The 17822-nt window shown below is 43.0% G+C and overlaps 1 protein-coding gene and 1 non-coding gene across 2 annotated transcripts in view; one reads left to right on the forward strand and one right to left on the reverse strand.

Annotated features, from left to right (window-relative positions):
* Positions 1 to 17822, forward strand: part of LOC124805538 (lutropin-choriogonadotropic hormone receptor-like) — an 860476-nt gene that overhangs the window by 764606 nt on the left and 78048 nt on the right. The window contains exon 13 of the mRNA XM_047266106.1: positions 5010 to 5198. Within this exon, the coding sequence (XP_047122062.1) occupies positions 5010 to 5198 (189 nt within the window). The remainder of the gene's footprint in view (positions 1 to 5009; positions 5199 to 17822) is intronic.
* Positions 2165 to 2236, reverse strand: Trnat-agu. Its single transcript has one exon. It is a non-coding gene; the product is annotated as a tRNA-Thr (tRNA).

The following is a 17822-nucleotide window of genomic DNA, read 5'->3' on the forward strand; positions in this document are numbered from 1 at the left end:
GGTTTTGGTTGTTCTCTAAGTTCTCTTAGCTCTGCTAGTCTCTTGGAGAGTAACATTTTTTGCACTTTTGCAAAGTTCTTTAATAGGCATAGGGGTCGGTAGGAATTCTCATCATCTGCTTTCTCAAGGATGACCACTTGTGTTAATTTCCATGATTTTGGGATTCTCCCTCGTTAAACAGACTTGTCAAGTAATGCGCACTGTTGTCCTCCCGTGCTTGCAGTATTTCGGTCACTCTGCAGTCTGGCGCAGGAGTTTTTCTTTTCTGTAGTGGCGTATACTCGATCTCAGTTATTTATCTGCGAAGGTTTTTACGGAGGCACGTGTATAATAATGTGAATCCATTTATCCTCGCAATTTGCTCTGTTTTTCATCTTCATCATCGTCTGTATAATGTGGTAATAACAGTTGCTTATACAGGCTAGTCAACGTTTACAAGCCTTTTGTGGCTGAGCGTCTTCTCTTTTCAAGGATGAAAAAGTCTCCTTAGTTTGCTGGATATTAATTTAAAAGTTTTACGCTAGGGGTTTAGGCTAAGTTCACTTGAAACATAATTCATCCATTTTTCCTTCGGTGTCCGCCCCAGTACCCAATACCTGAGTGGTCACCGCGGGGGTCTGTCACGCCAAGGGGCCCGGATTCGATTCCCGGCTGGGTCGGAGATTTTCTCCGCTCAGGGGCTGGGTGTTGTGTTGTCCTCATTATCATTTCATCGTCATCAGTGGAAGGCAACGGGAAATCACCACTGGAATCACTTCCCTAGACGCTCATGTGGTGAACCTCTCTGACGAGGCTTCCCTCATGACAAGACCTGCCGTAAGGCAGAACACAAAGTTTCCTTCGGTACTATAATGACATTTTCCCTGTATTCTTGCCGTTCAGCTCTATAAATTCTCTTTCTCTCTCGCCTTAGATTCGATGACAGATTCGAATCATTAACCGTCTACAGAAAAAAGTCAGTACGTTGTACAACGTTGGATTTCCAGAATATTTTGTTGTAAAGTACATCTTGGAGCAAGTAAGCCCAACGGAAATCAAAATACTCAATGAAGAGCAATTCAGGCAGGAATATCATAGGCCAGGCAAGAAATAGAGAGCAAAACGCGACTTCGAACATATTAACTAACTTAGAGAAAACAATTTATTACGCAACAGCGAAGGCATATGACGAAACTATGGATTATATGAAAATGCAATGTCCATCTTTGTTGCGTAGTTAAGTGACGTAAACAGCGTGGTTTTTAATACCCTCTCTACGCGACAGACAGATTGACTTACTTTCTCTGAGCCAGTGGCGTCACGGCGCCTGCCGCGTATGCTACCGAGCGATACTCGCAGTTGCCAGTAGGCCACGTACAAGAACAACTGCTTCACATTACTTTCAGGATCCCTCCTGATTCCAAGGACAAGAATGGAGCCGCCACAACGACAACTGTTGTCTGATTCAAATTCGTTATTTAAATGTACTTTTGTTTCGTTTGTTGCCAGTCACCATTTATTTTATTTCCAATACGCTTTTTCAGAGGTTTAAACCTCTTTCATCTGGTGTATTTATGTAATGCACGTATCAGCAACAATCAGAGTAAAGCCTAACCTGAAATATTCGCATTTGAAGTATTTTTGTTTACTGCTTTCATTTACAAGAATATAAGTTTTCAGTGCATATGTTTTGCGGGTTCGCCGCTCGAACAGCCCCAGAGTGATCGCCGAAGTAAATGCCCTCATTTGACAGAAGGATGCATTAACGGGCTCATGTCTTTACCCAATGAGAAACTGTTGAGAGGTTAAACTTACAGAATGAATTTCCACTTTGTAGCTGTGCGTGTGCTGATTTGTACGGAAGTTCTCTACCGACTGAGCTACCAAAGTACAACTCGTGGCCCGTCCTCATAGGCAAAATGCCGAGTTTCGAGTCTCGGTCTGACACACAATTCTAATCTGCAATGGATTTTCAGAGTAAATTTCGTTCATCCATAACGACAAGCCGCTACTTCTCTCCCCATAGCCAGTCAAATCCTAGTGGCTAAAACAGGTTTGCAATCAGTTACCTCCGAGTCGGAGGCCACTGCAGGAGGACGATTCAGAACAGCTCCTTTTGGAGCCTGCTATTGTTAGAATTTTTACTGGTGTATATATGCAGATTCAAGTGACAAATGGAAACTTGTACTAAGGCCTGGATTCGAACCCGGGGCTCCTGCTCACTAGGCAGATGCGTTAACCATTACGCCACCCTGGCGCAGTGGATTTGCACAGCTGCACAGGCTATCCTGGCACGGTTCCCCCTCAATACAAATTCCCAATCACGCCTCAATCCATTTGGTATTCCCCCTAAATTCTAAAAGCATAGCAGAGGTTCTTCAGTTGTATTGGAATAGCAGCTTAGATCCTACGAAACGGGGGACCCGTTCGAAGCCCAGGCATAGATGCTTTTATCAGATGAAACTACATGGTTCCAGACGCCTTTTTAAATCTCAGCCTTCTGTGACGTATACACGGTGATCCATTGATAGTGACCGGGCCAAATATCTCACGAAATAAACTTCAAACGAAAAAACTACAAAGAACGAAACTCGTCTAGCTTAAAGGGGGAAACCAGATGGCGCTATGGTTGGCCCACTAGATGGCGCTGCCATAGGTCAAACGGATATCAACTGTGTTTTTTTTTTTTACATAGGAACCACCATTTTTATTGCATATTCGTGTAGTACGTAAGGAAATATGAATGTTTTAGTTGGACCACTTTTTTCGCTTTGTGATATATGGCGCTGAAATAGTCACAAACGTATAAGTATGTGGTATCACGTAACATTCCGCCAGTGCGGACGGTATTTGCTTCGTGATATATTACCCGTGTTAAAATGGACCGTTTACCAATTGCGGAAAAGGTCGATATCGTGTTGATGTATGGCTATTGTGATCAAAATGCCCAACGGACGTGTGCTATGTATGCTGCTCGGTATCCTGGACGACATCATCCAAGTGACCGGACCGTTCGCCGGATAGTTACGTTATTTAAGGAAGCAGGAAGTGTTCAACCACAAGTGGAACGTCAACCACGACCTGCAACAAATGATGATGCCCAGTTAGGTGTTTTAGCTGCTGTCGCGGCTAATCCGCACATCAGTAGCAGACAAATTGCGCGAGAATCGGGAATCTTAAAAACGTCGGCGTTGAGAATGCTACATCAACATCGATTGCACCCGAACCATATTTATATGCACCAGGAGTTGCATGGCGACGAATCTGAACGTCGTGTACAGTTCTGCCAATTGGCACAAGAGAAATTACGGGACGATGGCAGATTTTTTGCACGCGTTCTATGTTGCGAAGAAGCATCATTCACCAACAGCGGTAACGTAAACCGTCATAATATCTACTACTGAGCAACGGAAAATACCCAATGGCTGCGACACGTGGAACACCAGCGACCTTGGCGGGTTAACGTATGGTGCGGCATTATGGGAGGAAGGAAAATTGGCCCCCATTTTATCGATGGCAATCTAAATGGTGCAATGTACGCTGATTTCCTACTTAATGTTCTACCGATGTTACTACGAGATGTTTCACTGCATGACAGAATAGCGATGTACTTCCAACATGAATGATGTCCGGCACATAGCTCGCGTGCGGTTGAAGCTGTACTGACTGAATAGTATATTTAATGACATGTGGATTGGACGTCGAAGCACCATACCATGACCCGCACGTTCACCGGATATGACGTCCCCGGATTTCTTTCTGTGGGGAAAGTTGAAGGATATTTGTTATCGTGATCCACCGGCAACGCCTGACAACATGCGTCAGCGCACTGTCAATGAATGTGCGAACATTACGGAAGGCGAACTACTCGCTGTTGAGAGGAATGTCGTTACACGTATTGCCAAATGCATTGAGGTTGACGGACATCATTTTGAGCATTTTTGCAGGTAATCACGCTGTAACAGCATGTGTCCTTAGAAATTATAAGTTCACAAAGGTACATGTATCACATTGGAACAACCGAAATAAAATGTTCAAACGTACCTACGTTATGTATTTTAATTTACAAAACCTACCTGTTACCAAGTGTTCGTCTAAAATTGTGAGCCATATGTTTGTGACTATTACAGAGCCATTTATCACAAAGCGAAAAAAGTGGTCCAACTAAAACATTGATATTTCTCTACGTAGTCCACGAATATGTAATAAAAATGGGGGTTCCTATTTAAAAAAAACGCAGTTGATATCCGTTTGACCTATGGCAGCGCCATCTAGCGGGCCAACTATAGTGCAATCTGGTTTCTCCCTTTAAGCTAGACAAGTTTCTTTCTTTGTAGTTTTTTCGTTTGACGCTTTTTTCGTGATATATTTGGCCTGGCCACGATCAATGTACCACCCTGTATATGCAGACTCAGACTTGAGACTTTAAAAGGTCTGTGGAACTATACAGTTATATTTGATTAAAGTACCTATGTCTGGGTTTCAGACAGGATTTCCCATTTCGTTCGATGCTGAGGTGCTATTCTAATATAGGTGCAAAGCCTCTAAAATGTTGTTTGAGTTTAGGGGAAACACCAAGTGAGCCCAAGCGTGAATGGAAATTTCGATTGATGAGGGAGGCGTGCTAGGTGAGTCGGTGGAGCTAGCGCCAGGGTGGCGTAGTGGTTGGCGCATCTGCGTAGTGAGCAGGAGACCCCGGTTCAAATCCTGGACTTTGTGCAAATTTTCATTCGACGCTTCAATCTGCATACATACATCATAGATGTTTGAGACTTTAGAATGTCTCTGGAAGGATATAGTTTCACCTCATTGGTGCTCCTATGACTGCGTTTGAGGCAGGAATCATGTAGTAGTCTCTGGAACCAAATAGTTTCATTCGAGAATTTTTATTGTTACCAACGAGAGCGCTGACGTCTCAGAAATTAAATCATCTCATCTCATTAACTACACACTATTGGAGACGTCCTCGCGACGTCTTGTGCGCGCACTGTAGCGTTGTGGGACTGAGGTCCCGATGCATGGTGTTGCAGAGAACCTGAGCAAGAAGTTCGGGTCGCAGGTGAACGACCTGTGGGACAGCTTCGGGTCGGACTTCACGTACCCGGGCAACCTGCCGGCCTACGTCGAGGAGTACTTCGAGGAGGCGGAGGCCGCTGCGGGGGCGCGCGTGGGCGGGAGTGAGCAGCCACCTGCCGGCATCCACTGCGTCCCGCTACCCGGTGAGTAGACGCAGCTCAGAACTGCCACACCAACACACTGCTCCGAGGTGGTGCACATAATAACCCTATGTAATGTGGAATTAACCACTACAGTCGACGTCACGAAAGTAAGTACCTCAGGGTCATCTCACAGTCTTACAGCATTCCCGGTTAGTGATTATTTCAAATGTTAGTAAAAATTCCGAAAAAAACATTAAACATTTCAAATTTTAGTCTAGAATATGACATGACACTTTCCACGCTACGACAAAAAAAACTGACAAGAAATTTCGAATCAAAATAACTTTTTACTTCAGCATGTTGATAGAACGGCAACGGCCTTGCCGCAGTGGACACACCGGTTCCCATGAGATCTCCGAAGTTAAGCGCTGTCGGGCGTGGCCGGCACTTGGATGGGTGACCATCTAGCCGCCATGCGCTGTTTCCATTTTTCGGGGTGCACTCAGCCTCGTGATGCCAATTGAGGAGCTACTCGACTGAATAGTAGCGGCTCCGGTCAGGATGGGCCACATGTGGCCTGAAGACGGAGTGCTTTTGCTGTGTTGATAGAACCACTGACATAGTTGAACTGAAAAAATGTATGGATATTCTGAAAGTTTATAGGTGCATGTGGTAAATATTTTCTCTTGTAAACATACAAGTATTCCGACACAAAAAGTAAAACACCGTAAGAGGTGTGAAACTGTTCCATATGTGTAATGAAAAGCGTCGTCGCTGATGAATTTGCGTATGTCTCTCTTTCAGCGAGAAAGTTTCTAGGGAAACTATAAAATTAATTTTGTTAACATCTGAGACATCATTGTGATAATGTGTCACCTATGGACGTACTTTATTTGCGAGTGCGGCAGAGTGCGACTTCTGGTGTGCGGTCGTCAGGATTTTTGTTCCGGTGGTTACCCTTAATACGACCGAGAAAGTTCCCTCCCTCCAGAAAATTATTTATTTGCAGCGCTTACTGACCCTAAGTTATTGCACCAACCACCCAGATCACAGATACACACCATACAAAAGTAACTGCAGGTACTTTCAGGACACTACTTCCGTTGAAGCTGAGCAAAATATATCTGTGTATTGGTTTTGTGAAACTTAAGACTATTGTCCTCAGCACGCAATAAATGCACCATACATAGAACCTCTTTCTTGCTGCTGCAGTGTTTCTGCATTCCATTAAAATTTTTCGTCCATAATTACATTTTCTTAATCAAAAACCAGGTAAGCAGGGAAGACAAAGGAGGTCTCTGAGCTGAAATAATTTTTTCACCGAGATTATCCTGTATTTTTCCAGGCGTCGGGTACTCTCATCTGTCGTGGTATCATAAGTACAATTCTGCGAATTAATTTTTTATCAGAATCGTTAAATTCCATAGACTTTCTCTTTCATTTATGTCCCTTTCTTTGAGAACCAAAACACTTGCTCACATCTAGAGATTCTGTTGAGTTCATTACTGTTAATTGGAAATATAGTCGATTCCGAACTACTACGAGCTTTTTTTGTATTTTATGAACTCGGACAAAATTTATATTATTCGTTGTTGCTTCACTGCTAGCCCGATCAGTAAAAATCTTCAGTACCAACGAGACGACAATTTTAGATTGTTTCGAATGTCTTTTCGTCCTTTACGCACACCGATTGGAGTGCACTACACAAAGTCCTTGCTCATGCCTTTAGCTCACTACCAAACACACGTCATTGCACCGTCCACGGAAGGCTCAAATCACACGTGGCGCTGATCTACTGTACTGTTAACAGTGAAGCAACAAAGCTACAAGCAAAGGAGAATCACATCACTTAGATCCTGTGGATTGCACGCAACGGCTATGACCTTTATGTGTGTAATTTCGTGACGCCCACTCTATATGACACGACACGCGGAACTGCCAGTATAAAAAGAGGAGGGGAACGTTGTGCTTTCAGTCTAATACTCATACAGGACCACATTACCAGAGAGCAACTTCTCCCGGATGAATCACGCTGCTACTTGTGATAGTCCGATGGAAGGCTTCCTTCTTTTTGGTAAATGCCTGGCAACCTGGCAAACATTATTTACCAACGTCTTTAGAGCCAAAGTGAAGAACGGACGGATGCCGTTACCATATGTGGTGTTTCTCAAAAATGGCTCTAAGCGCTAAGGTCATCAGTCCCCTAGACTTAGAACTTCTTAAACCTAACTAACCTATGGAAATCACACACATCTATGCCCGAGGCAGGATTCGAACCTGCGACCGTAGCAGCAGCGCGGGTCAGGACTGAAGCGCCGAAAACCGCTCGATCACAGCGTCCGGCTGGTGTTTCTCGCTGTTAGTGAGTGGTCCACTTAATGCGCTTAAGAAAACTTTAAATGCAGAAGCATATTACCATATTTCACAGCTTTGTGTAGCGCGTACAGTAGAATAAGAGTTATCGTTTGTATCGGCATGACCGTGCACCCTGTCATAAAGCAACATCTATGAGACAATGGCTTGTGGACAATACTTTCCTAAAATGGGCTGGCCAGCCCACAGTCCTAAACTGAACCCAATGGAACACCTTTGGGATAAGTTGGAATGTCAGTTTCGCTCCAAACGCCAGCATCTAACGTCTCTACTTTCTTGCAAGACGCACAAGATAGAGCTCTCCCAACAGTGATAAAGTAAAAGAAACAAACTTTGGTCGAAAGAACTTAACAGACTCAAAAAGGATTCGATAACCAAAAGCAGATCCAACGAGAGTCGAGAACTCTCAGAGAGAAACAAATACGATTTGAACAGTTCAGAGGGGTGAAGTGATAGTACAAGGGACTGCTACTGCAAAGAGATGACATTTGGACGAGTATCTTCAAACACAGTTCAGAAAAAACTTATGGGGAGCTTGGGTGGTAAACCAATTTCCTTAACATTTGATAGGAGTTGAAAATGCTCCATGCAGACCAACAAGACACGGCCCCTGTCCAATGCACCATCATCGAATGCATCTCTGTCAGCAAACAGAGTGTTCCTCTGGGAACCAGTAACCTCAGAGTATATACTCCTATACTGCACACTACACATGCGGACCCGACAAACGAATTTCACACATGGCAAACATCTATGAATCCATAAGAGACATAGACAAAAAGCAAGACCAGGACACAGCCGCTACATTACATATACTGTACACCGAATACACTAAAACAAGACTGTACAGACAAACCAGACAGGCAGTTAACCGAGATGAACCTGAGCAAGGGAAAGTATGCAACACAGAACAGAACAATACCACTGACTCTGACAACGACAGTTAACAATTAATGAGCGATGCAGTGGAAGCCAATTAGGGCACACAGCACCACATTAATAATTAGCATATTTACGGCTGCTGTCTCGTAATCTGACATACGGCCGAAAAAGCGATGTGCTGACCACATGCCCGACCATATTCGCATCCAGTGACGCCTGTGGGCTGAGGAAGACACGGCGGCCGGTCGGTACAGTTGGGCCTTCGTGGCCTGTTCGGGCGGAGTTTACTTTAGTCAGATTTACCGCTAACAGCTCTCATGTCAAGAGACATCAAGAAGTAACGTTTGTAGACTACCACTAGCCTAAGTAGGCACGCTAGACCTTTGTGTATATAGCGTAGAAGTAGTACCATTACATCAGCATATTCTACACGGAAGAGCCAAAGAAACTGGTACACCTGCCTATTGTCTTGTATGGTCCCCGTGAGCATGCAGAAGTGCCGCAACACGACGTGGCATGGACTCGACTAATGTCTGAAGTCGTGCTGGAGGGAATTGACACCATGAACCCTGCAGGGCTGTCCATGAATCCGTAAGAATAGATGGTGTGGTGATCTCTTCTGAACAGCACGTTGTAAGGCATCCCAAATATTCTCAAAAATGTTCATGTCTGGGGAGTCTGTTGGCAGCGGAAGTTTTTAAACTCAGGAGAGTGTTCCTGAAGCCATCTGTAACGATCCTGGACGTGTGGGATGTCGCATTGTCCTGCTGGAATTGTCAAAATCCGTCGGAATGCACAATGGACACGAATGGATGCAAGTGATCAGACAGGAACGTTACGTACGTGTAACCTGTCAGAGTCGTGTCACTCCAGCCGCACACGTCCTGCACTACAAACTACAAAAAGTTTTAGCAAAATTGTGGGCACAAAATACACTGAGAAAACATATGGGGAGAGAGTATAATGTGTAATAAAAAAGGAAGAATAGAAGCAAATATAAGCCGGCCCGAGTGGCCGTGCGGTTCTAGGCGCTACAGTCTGGAACCGCGTGACAGCTACGGTCGCAGGTTCGAATCCTGCCTCGGGCATGGATGTGGTGTGATGTCCTTAGGTTAGTTAGGTTTTAGTAGTTCTAAGTTCTAGGGGACTGATGATCACAGCTCAGAGCCATTTGAACCATTTGAAGCAAATATTCTCTTACGATTCTTAACACAGGGTGAATTACCTGTCAGACGTTAAAGAAGTTTCGATTACAGTGCAGTACTCGCGAAAGCAACTACGTAATTGGAATTCTGCAACCGTAATATGGGCATATTGTGACTTTAGTTGTAATCGATAACTAACACAGTGAGTAGGGCTCGTTACGAAAGATATTGAATCCATAAACGTTAACTAGTTCCTCAGTATAGCCCCACATGCTTGCCATGAAGCATCTACAATACTCCTTCATGTCGCCAGAAAATTAACATTTACGTCTCTGTGTTTTGGCGCACTTCGTCTGCTGAAGTAGTACTGCCAGACCGATGAAAGTTTATTATACTGTATGTTGCCACCTTTCATTGTTTGTTGTTGTGTACGGCGGTTCTGGTCTTGTTCATGGGTATTGAGATTTTTTCGGTCGTCGCATAGTGGGCCAACTCTCTTCAAAATCTGGACAGAGCACATCTTGTGTATATTGCAATGGCGCTCACTTGTCCTATGCTGCGGTGTTATTCCAGTCTGAAGTCGATATTATATGTGCAGTGACAGTTGGCGGTAAACAGTGAATCGGGCAACGACACATTTTTCAGATATTGTTTACGTGGCCTGTTTAATGTATGACAACGATCCTGTCTAGTTGCCAGGATAAAATAAGACGAGTTGCATTCCAGACGGTTTGTTTATACATTTTTTAAATGGTGTAATGATGGTATGTCGAATTAAAAGTAAAGTACTACCTCATTATCCGAAATCGCTGCCTACAAAATTTCCTCTTTGTGGCTCCACCTTTGTAAATCGCCTTTCTACTTCCCTAATGTACGGTTAATGTAGTCGTGTGCGCATATTTGCAAGTTTTTAGTGGACGGTCATTTTTCTACCGTGCGGCAGTGCCACGCGGAAAAAACCGGTCGTTCATTATTGCAATTATCTCATAAAGTGTGATCGGCACAAAATATTGTCATTAGGGGTTTCAGTAGAATTCTTGGGGAGCTAACGGAATTTTTAGCAAACTGGCAAATATTTTTGTTTTCAACGTTAACATTTCCCCGAGTAATATTGCTTTGTTCGTGAAATGCTGAAGAGCTGTTCAAACATTGTACAGAGAGCCATAGAACTGAAACATATCTATCAAGAACTCTTAAAAATGTATTTATATTTCTCGAAAGTCGGGCGCCAACTTCACTGGGCTTACAATATTCTGCGATAATCCCCAATGCTGATAATGGTCCACCTACTTTTGATGCACGGATATGCCATAACCGAAGCTGCTCCGTTGCCGATTGCTCGGCTATATGAAGTTGCGCAGGAAGCTCCGAATAAGGATACCTGGCGTTACTTGGAAGATTTTACATGCAAATATTTTAGTGAGAAAAAGACGCACGTAGCATTTCATCGACTCCTGGCATCTTCGGATTCATTTATCTCGAGAGTCCAGAAAATTACAATCGAAGAACATATACAGATGTCACCTGAGGTAATAGATTTGCTTTTCGAACTATCTCCCAGTGGACTACCCGACAGCGAACCTTCTGAAAGTAATAGTGAGACAAGCGACGAAAGTGACTTTAATTTCGACTGATAAAAGTAAAATATCGAATAAAACATTTAAATACGGCAATTTCGACTTATAATTCGTTATTAGCGACGTCGCGATATTTTATGCCCGTAGTTTTACCCGAATCCACTAAATTTATAATTTTTGATCCGCCATTTTGAATTTTGTAATTCCAACATCGCATTCCTACGACAGCATCCACAGAAGTAGCCTCCATTACGAGAATTTAGTATACCAGTAAAATTATTAGGATGATACAACTGTGCATGGATGGCCCCCAGGCAGCAGTGAAGTTCAGAGGATCAATATCTCCCACATTTCCAATTAAAACAGGCTTACGACAGGGAGACGCTCTTTCATGTGTCCTCTTCAACCTTGCATTAGAGAAAGTGGTTCGGGAGAGTAATTTATATCTATACAATGGTCTCCGATTCCAACGTAGTGAAGTAAAACTCCTGGCTTATGCAGATGATATAGTGTTGCTGAGTGAAACTGAAGAAGAACTGAAAGACATGTATAGATCTCTCAGGCTTCTGATTAACCAAGAGAAAATATGGAAACAGGTCGAGTCATAAACCCAAATCCTTACTTTGAAATTGTCCAACATTCCAAATTCAGAAAAGTTCTCCAGTTTAAATACCTTGGATCACGTTTCAACAGTAAAAATAACATAACAATGGGTATATATGAAAGAATAGCCTCAGGGTCAAGATGTCTGTACTCACTAAGCAACCCACTCAAAAGTAAAGCTTTGTCAATCACCACAAAGATGAAGATATACAACACTATTATCTGCCCCATAGTACTGTACGGTTCATAAAGCTGGACACTTAGAAAAAATGAAAGAGAAAAACCGAATGTTTTCGAAAGAAAAGCAATGAGAAAAATCTGGGGACCAGTGTTAGAGAATGGGGTATGGATAATTCGAAATAACAATGAAATTTATCAGTTAATGAAGCAACCCACTATCATCCAGAAATTAAAAAGTAGGAGCCTGCGATGGGCTGTACATGTGGCTAGAATGGAAAACAACAGACTCACCAAGAAAGCATTTGAAGGAACTCTACAGGCAACAAGACCATTGGGCCGTTCTCGTACAAGGTGAAAAAATGACATTAGGTATTTCCGCAGGGTGGAGAGAGGCTGCGAGAGGTAGAAGGCGGTGGAAGCAGACCGTTTATGCAGCGCGTGGTCTACAGGGCCTGTGATCGCTGAGAAGAGAGAGAGAGAACATCGCATTCCTAATCAGTGTTAGAAAGAATCCAAAAAGAACTCAGTTTCGTAGGATTTTTATATCCATTTTTTGGGGTCCCGTGCCTGAATCTTTAAAAACAGACTCCTTATAGGATTGTTTTGTTACCTTTCTATCTATGTGACTATTAAGAACACTTTTTCTGTGGAACTGAAATTTTTGTCACATATTTAGGTCTATGGTCCATTTGGGGTGTAAAAATTTTAAGTCTCGTAGTCAATAAAATCAAAAGATACAGCCATTTATGTTACATGTTTTGATACTCGAAACTCACTCGTCAAGACATATTGGCAGCTTCCCGTTGACCTAGAATCATGAAATTTGGCAAGAAGCAAGGTTTCACTGTATAAGTAAAGGGAAAAATTCTAAATTGGTAATTTCTAAATATATCCCGCTAAAGTTTATATGCCAACTAGCTCTGCAGATGATGAAGAAATTGAAGAAATGTATGATGAAATAAAAGAAATTATTCAGATTGTGAAGGGAGACGAAAATTTAATAGTCATGGGTGACTGGAATTCGAGTGTAGGAAAAGGGAGAGAAGGAAACATAGTAGGTGAATATGGATTGGGGCTAAGAAATGAAAGAGGAAGCCGCCTGGTAGAATTTTGCACAGAGCACAACATAATCATAACTAACACTTGGTTTAAGAATCATGAAAGAAGGTTGTATACATGGAAGAACCCTGGAGATACTAAAAGGTATCAGATAGATTATATAATGGTAAGACAGAGATTTAGGAACCAGGTTTTAAATTGTAAGACATTTCCAGGGGTCTATGTGGACTCTGACCACAATCTATTGGTTATGACCTGTAGATTAAAACTGAAGAAACTGCCAAAAGGTGGGTATTTAAGGGGATGGGACCTGGATAAACTGAAAGAACCAGAGGTTGTACAGAGTTTCAGGGAGAGCATAAGGGAACACCTGACAGGAATGGGGGAAAGAAATACAGTAGAAGAAGAATGGGTAGCTTTGAGGGATGAAGTAGCGAAGGCAGCAGAGGATCAAGTAGGTAAATAGATGAGGGCTAGTAGAAATCCTTGGGTAACAGAAGAAATATTGAATTTAATTGATGAAAGGAGAAAATATAAAAATGCAGTAAATGAAGCAGGCAAAAAGGAATACAAACGTCTCAAAAATGAGATCGATTGGAAGTGCAAAATGGCTAAGCAGGGATGGCTAGAGGACAAATGTAAGGATGTAGAGGCCTATCTCACTAGGGGTAAGATAGATACTGCCTACAGGAAAATTAGAGAGACCTTTGGAGATAAGAGAACGACTTGCATGAATATCAAGAGCTCAGATGGAAACCCAGTTCTAAGCAAAGAAGGGAAAGCAGAAAGGTGGAAGGAGTATATAGAGGGTCTATACAACGGCGATGTACTTGAGGACAATATTATGGAAATGGAAGAGGATGTAGATGAAGATGAAATGGGAGATATGATACTGCGTGAAGAGTTTGACAGAGCACTGAAAGACCTGAGTCGAAACAAGACCCCCGGAGTAGACAACATTCCATTGGAACTACTGACGGTCTTGGGAGAGCCAGTCCTGATAAAACTCTACCATCTGGTGAGCAAGATGTATGAAACAGGCGAAATACCCTCAGACTTCAAGAAGAATATAATAATTCCAATCCCAAAGAAAGCAGGTGTTGACAGATGTGAAAATTACCGAACTATCAGTTTAATAAGTCACAGCTGCAAAATACTAACACGAATTCTTTACAGACGAATGGAAAAACTAGTAGAAGCCAACCTCGGGGAAGATCAGTTTGGATTCCGTAGAAACACTGGAACACGTGAGGCAATACTGACCTTACGACTTATCTTAGAAGAAAGATTAAGGAAAGGCAAACCTACGTTTCTAGCATTTGTGGACTTAGAGAAAGCTTTTGACAATGTTGACTGGAATACTCTCTTTCAAATTCTAAAGGTGGCAGGAGTAAAATACAGGGAGCGAAAGGCTATTTACAATTTGTACAGAAACCAGATGGCAGTTATAAGAGTCGAGGGACATGAAAGGGAAGCAGTGGTTGGGAAGGGAGTAAGACAGGGTTGTAGCCTCTCCCCGATGTTGTTCAATCTGCATATTGAGCAAGCAGTAAAGGAAACAAAAGAAAAATTTGGAGTAGGTATTAAAGTTCATGGAGAAGAAATAAAAACTTTGAGGTTCGCCGATGACATTGTAATTCTGTCAGAGACAGCAAAGGACTTGGAAGAGCAGTTGAACGGAATGGACAGTGTCTTGAAAGGAGGATATAAGATGAACATCAACAAAAGCAAAACAAGGATAATGGAATGTAATCTAATTAAGTTGGATGATGCTGAGGGAATTAGATTAGGAAATGAGACACTTAAAGTAGTAAAGGAGTTTTGCTATTTGGGGAGCAAAATAACTGATGATGGTCGAAGTAGAGAGGATATAAAATGTAGACTGGCAATGGCAAGGAAAGCGTTTCTGAAGAAGAGAAATTTTTTAACATCGAGTATAGATTTAAGTGTCAAGAAGTCATTTCTGAAAGTATTTGTATGGAGTGTAGCCATGTATGGAAGTGAAACATGGACGATAAATAGTTTGGACAAGAAGAGAATAGAAGCTTTCGAAATGTGGTGCTACAGAAGAATGCTGAAGATTAGATGGGTAGATCACATAACTAATCAGGAAGTACTAAATAGGATTGGGGAGAAGAGAAGTTTGTGGCACAACTTCACCAGAAGAAGGGATCGGTTGGTAGGACATGTTCTAAGGCATCAAGGGATCACCAATTTAGTATTGGAGGGCAGCGTGGAGGGTAAAAATCGTAGAGGGAGACCAAGAGATGAATACACTAAGCAGATTCAGAAGGATGTAGGTTGCAGTAGGTACTGGGAGATGAAAAAGCTTGCACAGGATAGAGTAGCATGTAGAGCTGCATCAAACCAGTCTCAGGACTGAAGACCACAACAACAACAATCCCGCTAAAAAGATATTTCTTTTGTCGTTTGTTATCCGATTCCACACTTGAAACTAAAGCATTCTCGAAAGTCCCTGGGACTTCTATCTTGCCTGTATCAATGTCGATAATAGCGAAACTCGTCAATATCTCTCGATTCCTGGAATGGATGAACTGTCTGTACGTGAGGTGTAGTAGCACCTGGCCAATTTTTTTTTATTATGTCTAGGTTCTGAAGCGAAATGGCCCATTGTGCGAAGATACAAAATAAGGAAAATTTGATCGGCTGGTGTAGTACCGACAGCTTCTTCTGTGCTGCAGAGGCTTACACTCTGCTTGATACTCTGAAACCTGGACAGACCTGCTCAGACAGCATAACGTGCAGAGCTCTAACTTGCGGGACAAAGGAGGTGAGTCACGTCTGTATCGAGGAGCCCTTGTTGATTAACAACAGTGGGCTGATACACCTGCCAATCTGACTCTGGTTTTCGGCTGTTTCCCGTTCTCATCAAGGCAAATGCTAGGCTGGGCCCTAAATTCCGCATTTGAGAACGCTATACAGAAAGTTAAATTCGATCACACAAGGAACAAAGTTTACACGATTCACGGACATGGAACTCATAACTTCGCTGTCCTAGTTTACCTTCACGACTGTCGAACCAGTAAGAGCTTCAGGCTACAAAATTAAAATAAAGTTCGCCAAATTCTGATAAACAAGACCTCGTACTTGACGGGTTAAACGCTGCGGAAAAGGAAGAATAAAAAGTTCTAATAACTGGTTGTAAACAAATCTTATCCACTACATTCACTTTTGCAGTCCGCCTTACATTACTTGCATGTTTGCTCTGGAAAGGAGGTCATCCTTCCGTACGATAACACACGGGGTTAATGCTCGTGTCACTATAGAAACTTAGGACACTTCGGTGGGAAACTCTCCCGTACTTACCTCGCTCACCTACTTCGTCACCCTCCGAATATTATTCTTTCAATTATGAGAAAGAACAATCGCGTCACTAACACCACGAAACTGTGTGCGTGTGTGTGTGTGTGTGTGTGTGTGTGTGTGTGTGTGTATTCCTAAGGGACCATACTGCTGAGGTCATCGGTCCCTAGACTTACACACTACTTAAACCAGCTTAATCTACCTTATGCTAAGAACAACGCACCCACCCATGCACGAGGGAGGACTCGAACCTCCCTCGGGAGGGGCCCCGCAATCCGTGACATGGCGCCTCTAACCACGCGGCCACTCCGTGGCATTCACTGGTATATGTGAATACTGTCTGCAAAATGTATCACGAATACAGTTAAGTTGTAAATAAGTAATAAATTAAAATGTCATGCTTGATGTGGAAGTTTTACTGCATGAACAGCAAAAATGTAGCACGCAATAAATCTTTTTCTTTTTGTGAGGGTCGTCAGCGGGAAAAAGTCCGTACAAGTTTGAAATTGTGTGTTAAGTTTGTTACAAGTCTCTAAGCGCTCTCATCCTCAAATACTGTATGACTAAAATATGGGTGGTTTAGGAGGACATGTAAAACATACATACACGGAAGCGCCAAAGAAACTGGTATAGGCAGGTATATTCAAATATAGACATATGTAAACAGACAGAATACGGCGCTGCGGTCGGCAACGCCTATATAAGACAACAAGTGTCTGGCCCAGTTGTTAGATCAGTTACTGCTGCTACAATGGTATCAAGTTTTAAGTGAGTTTGAACGTGGTGTTATTGTCGGCGCACCAGCGATGGGATGCAGCATCTACGAGGTAGCAATGAAGTGGGGATTTTCCCGTGTGACCATTTCAGAGTTACCGTTAATATCAGAAATTCAGTAAAACATCGCTGCTACCGGAAAAAGATCCTGCAAGAACGGGACCAACCTCGACTGACGAGAACCGTTCAACGTGACAGAAGTGCAACCCTTCCGCAAATTGCTGCAGGTTTCAAGGCTGGGTCATTAGCAAGTGTCAGTGTGCGAACCATTCAACGAAACATCATCGATATCGGATTTGGAGCCGAAGGCCCCTTGATGACTGAACGATGCAAAGCTTTACGCCTCTTCTTGGCCCGTCAACACCGACACTGGACTGTTGATGACTGGAAACATGTTGCCTCGTCGGACGAGTCTCGTTTCAAACTGTGTCGAGTGGCTAGACGTTTACGGGCACGCAGACAACGTCATGAATCCATGTACCCTGAATGTCAGCAGGAGACTGTTCAAGCTGGTGGAGGTTCTGTAATGGTGTGGGGCGTGCGCAGCTGGAGTGATATGGGAGCCCTGACACATCTAGCTACGACTCTGATAAGTGACACGTGCATCCAATCGTGTCCATTGTGCATTCCGACGGACCTGGGCAATTGCAGCAGGACAGTGCGACACCCCACACGTTCAGAATTGCTACAGAATGGCTCTAGCAACACTCTTCTGAGTTTAAACACTTCCGCTGCCCATTAAACTCCCCAGACATGAACATTACTGA

The sequence above is a fragment of the Schistocerca piceifrons genome, chromosome 7 (genome assembly GCF_021461385.2).
Source record: "Schistocerca piceifrons isolate TAMUIC-IGC-003096 chromosome 7, iqSchPice1.1, whole genome shotgun sequence".
NCBI classification, from domain to species: domain Eukaryota; kingdom Metazoa; phylum Arthropoda; class Insecta; order Orthoptera; family Acrididae; genus Schistocerca; species Schistocerca piceifrons.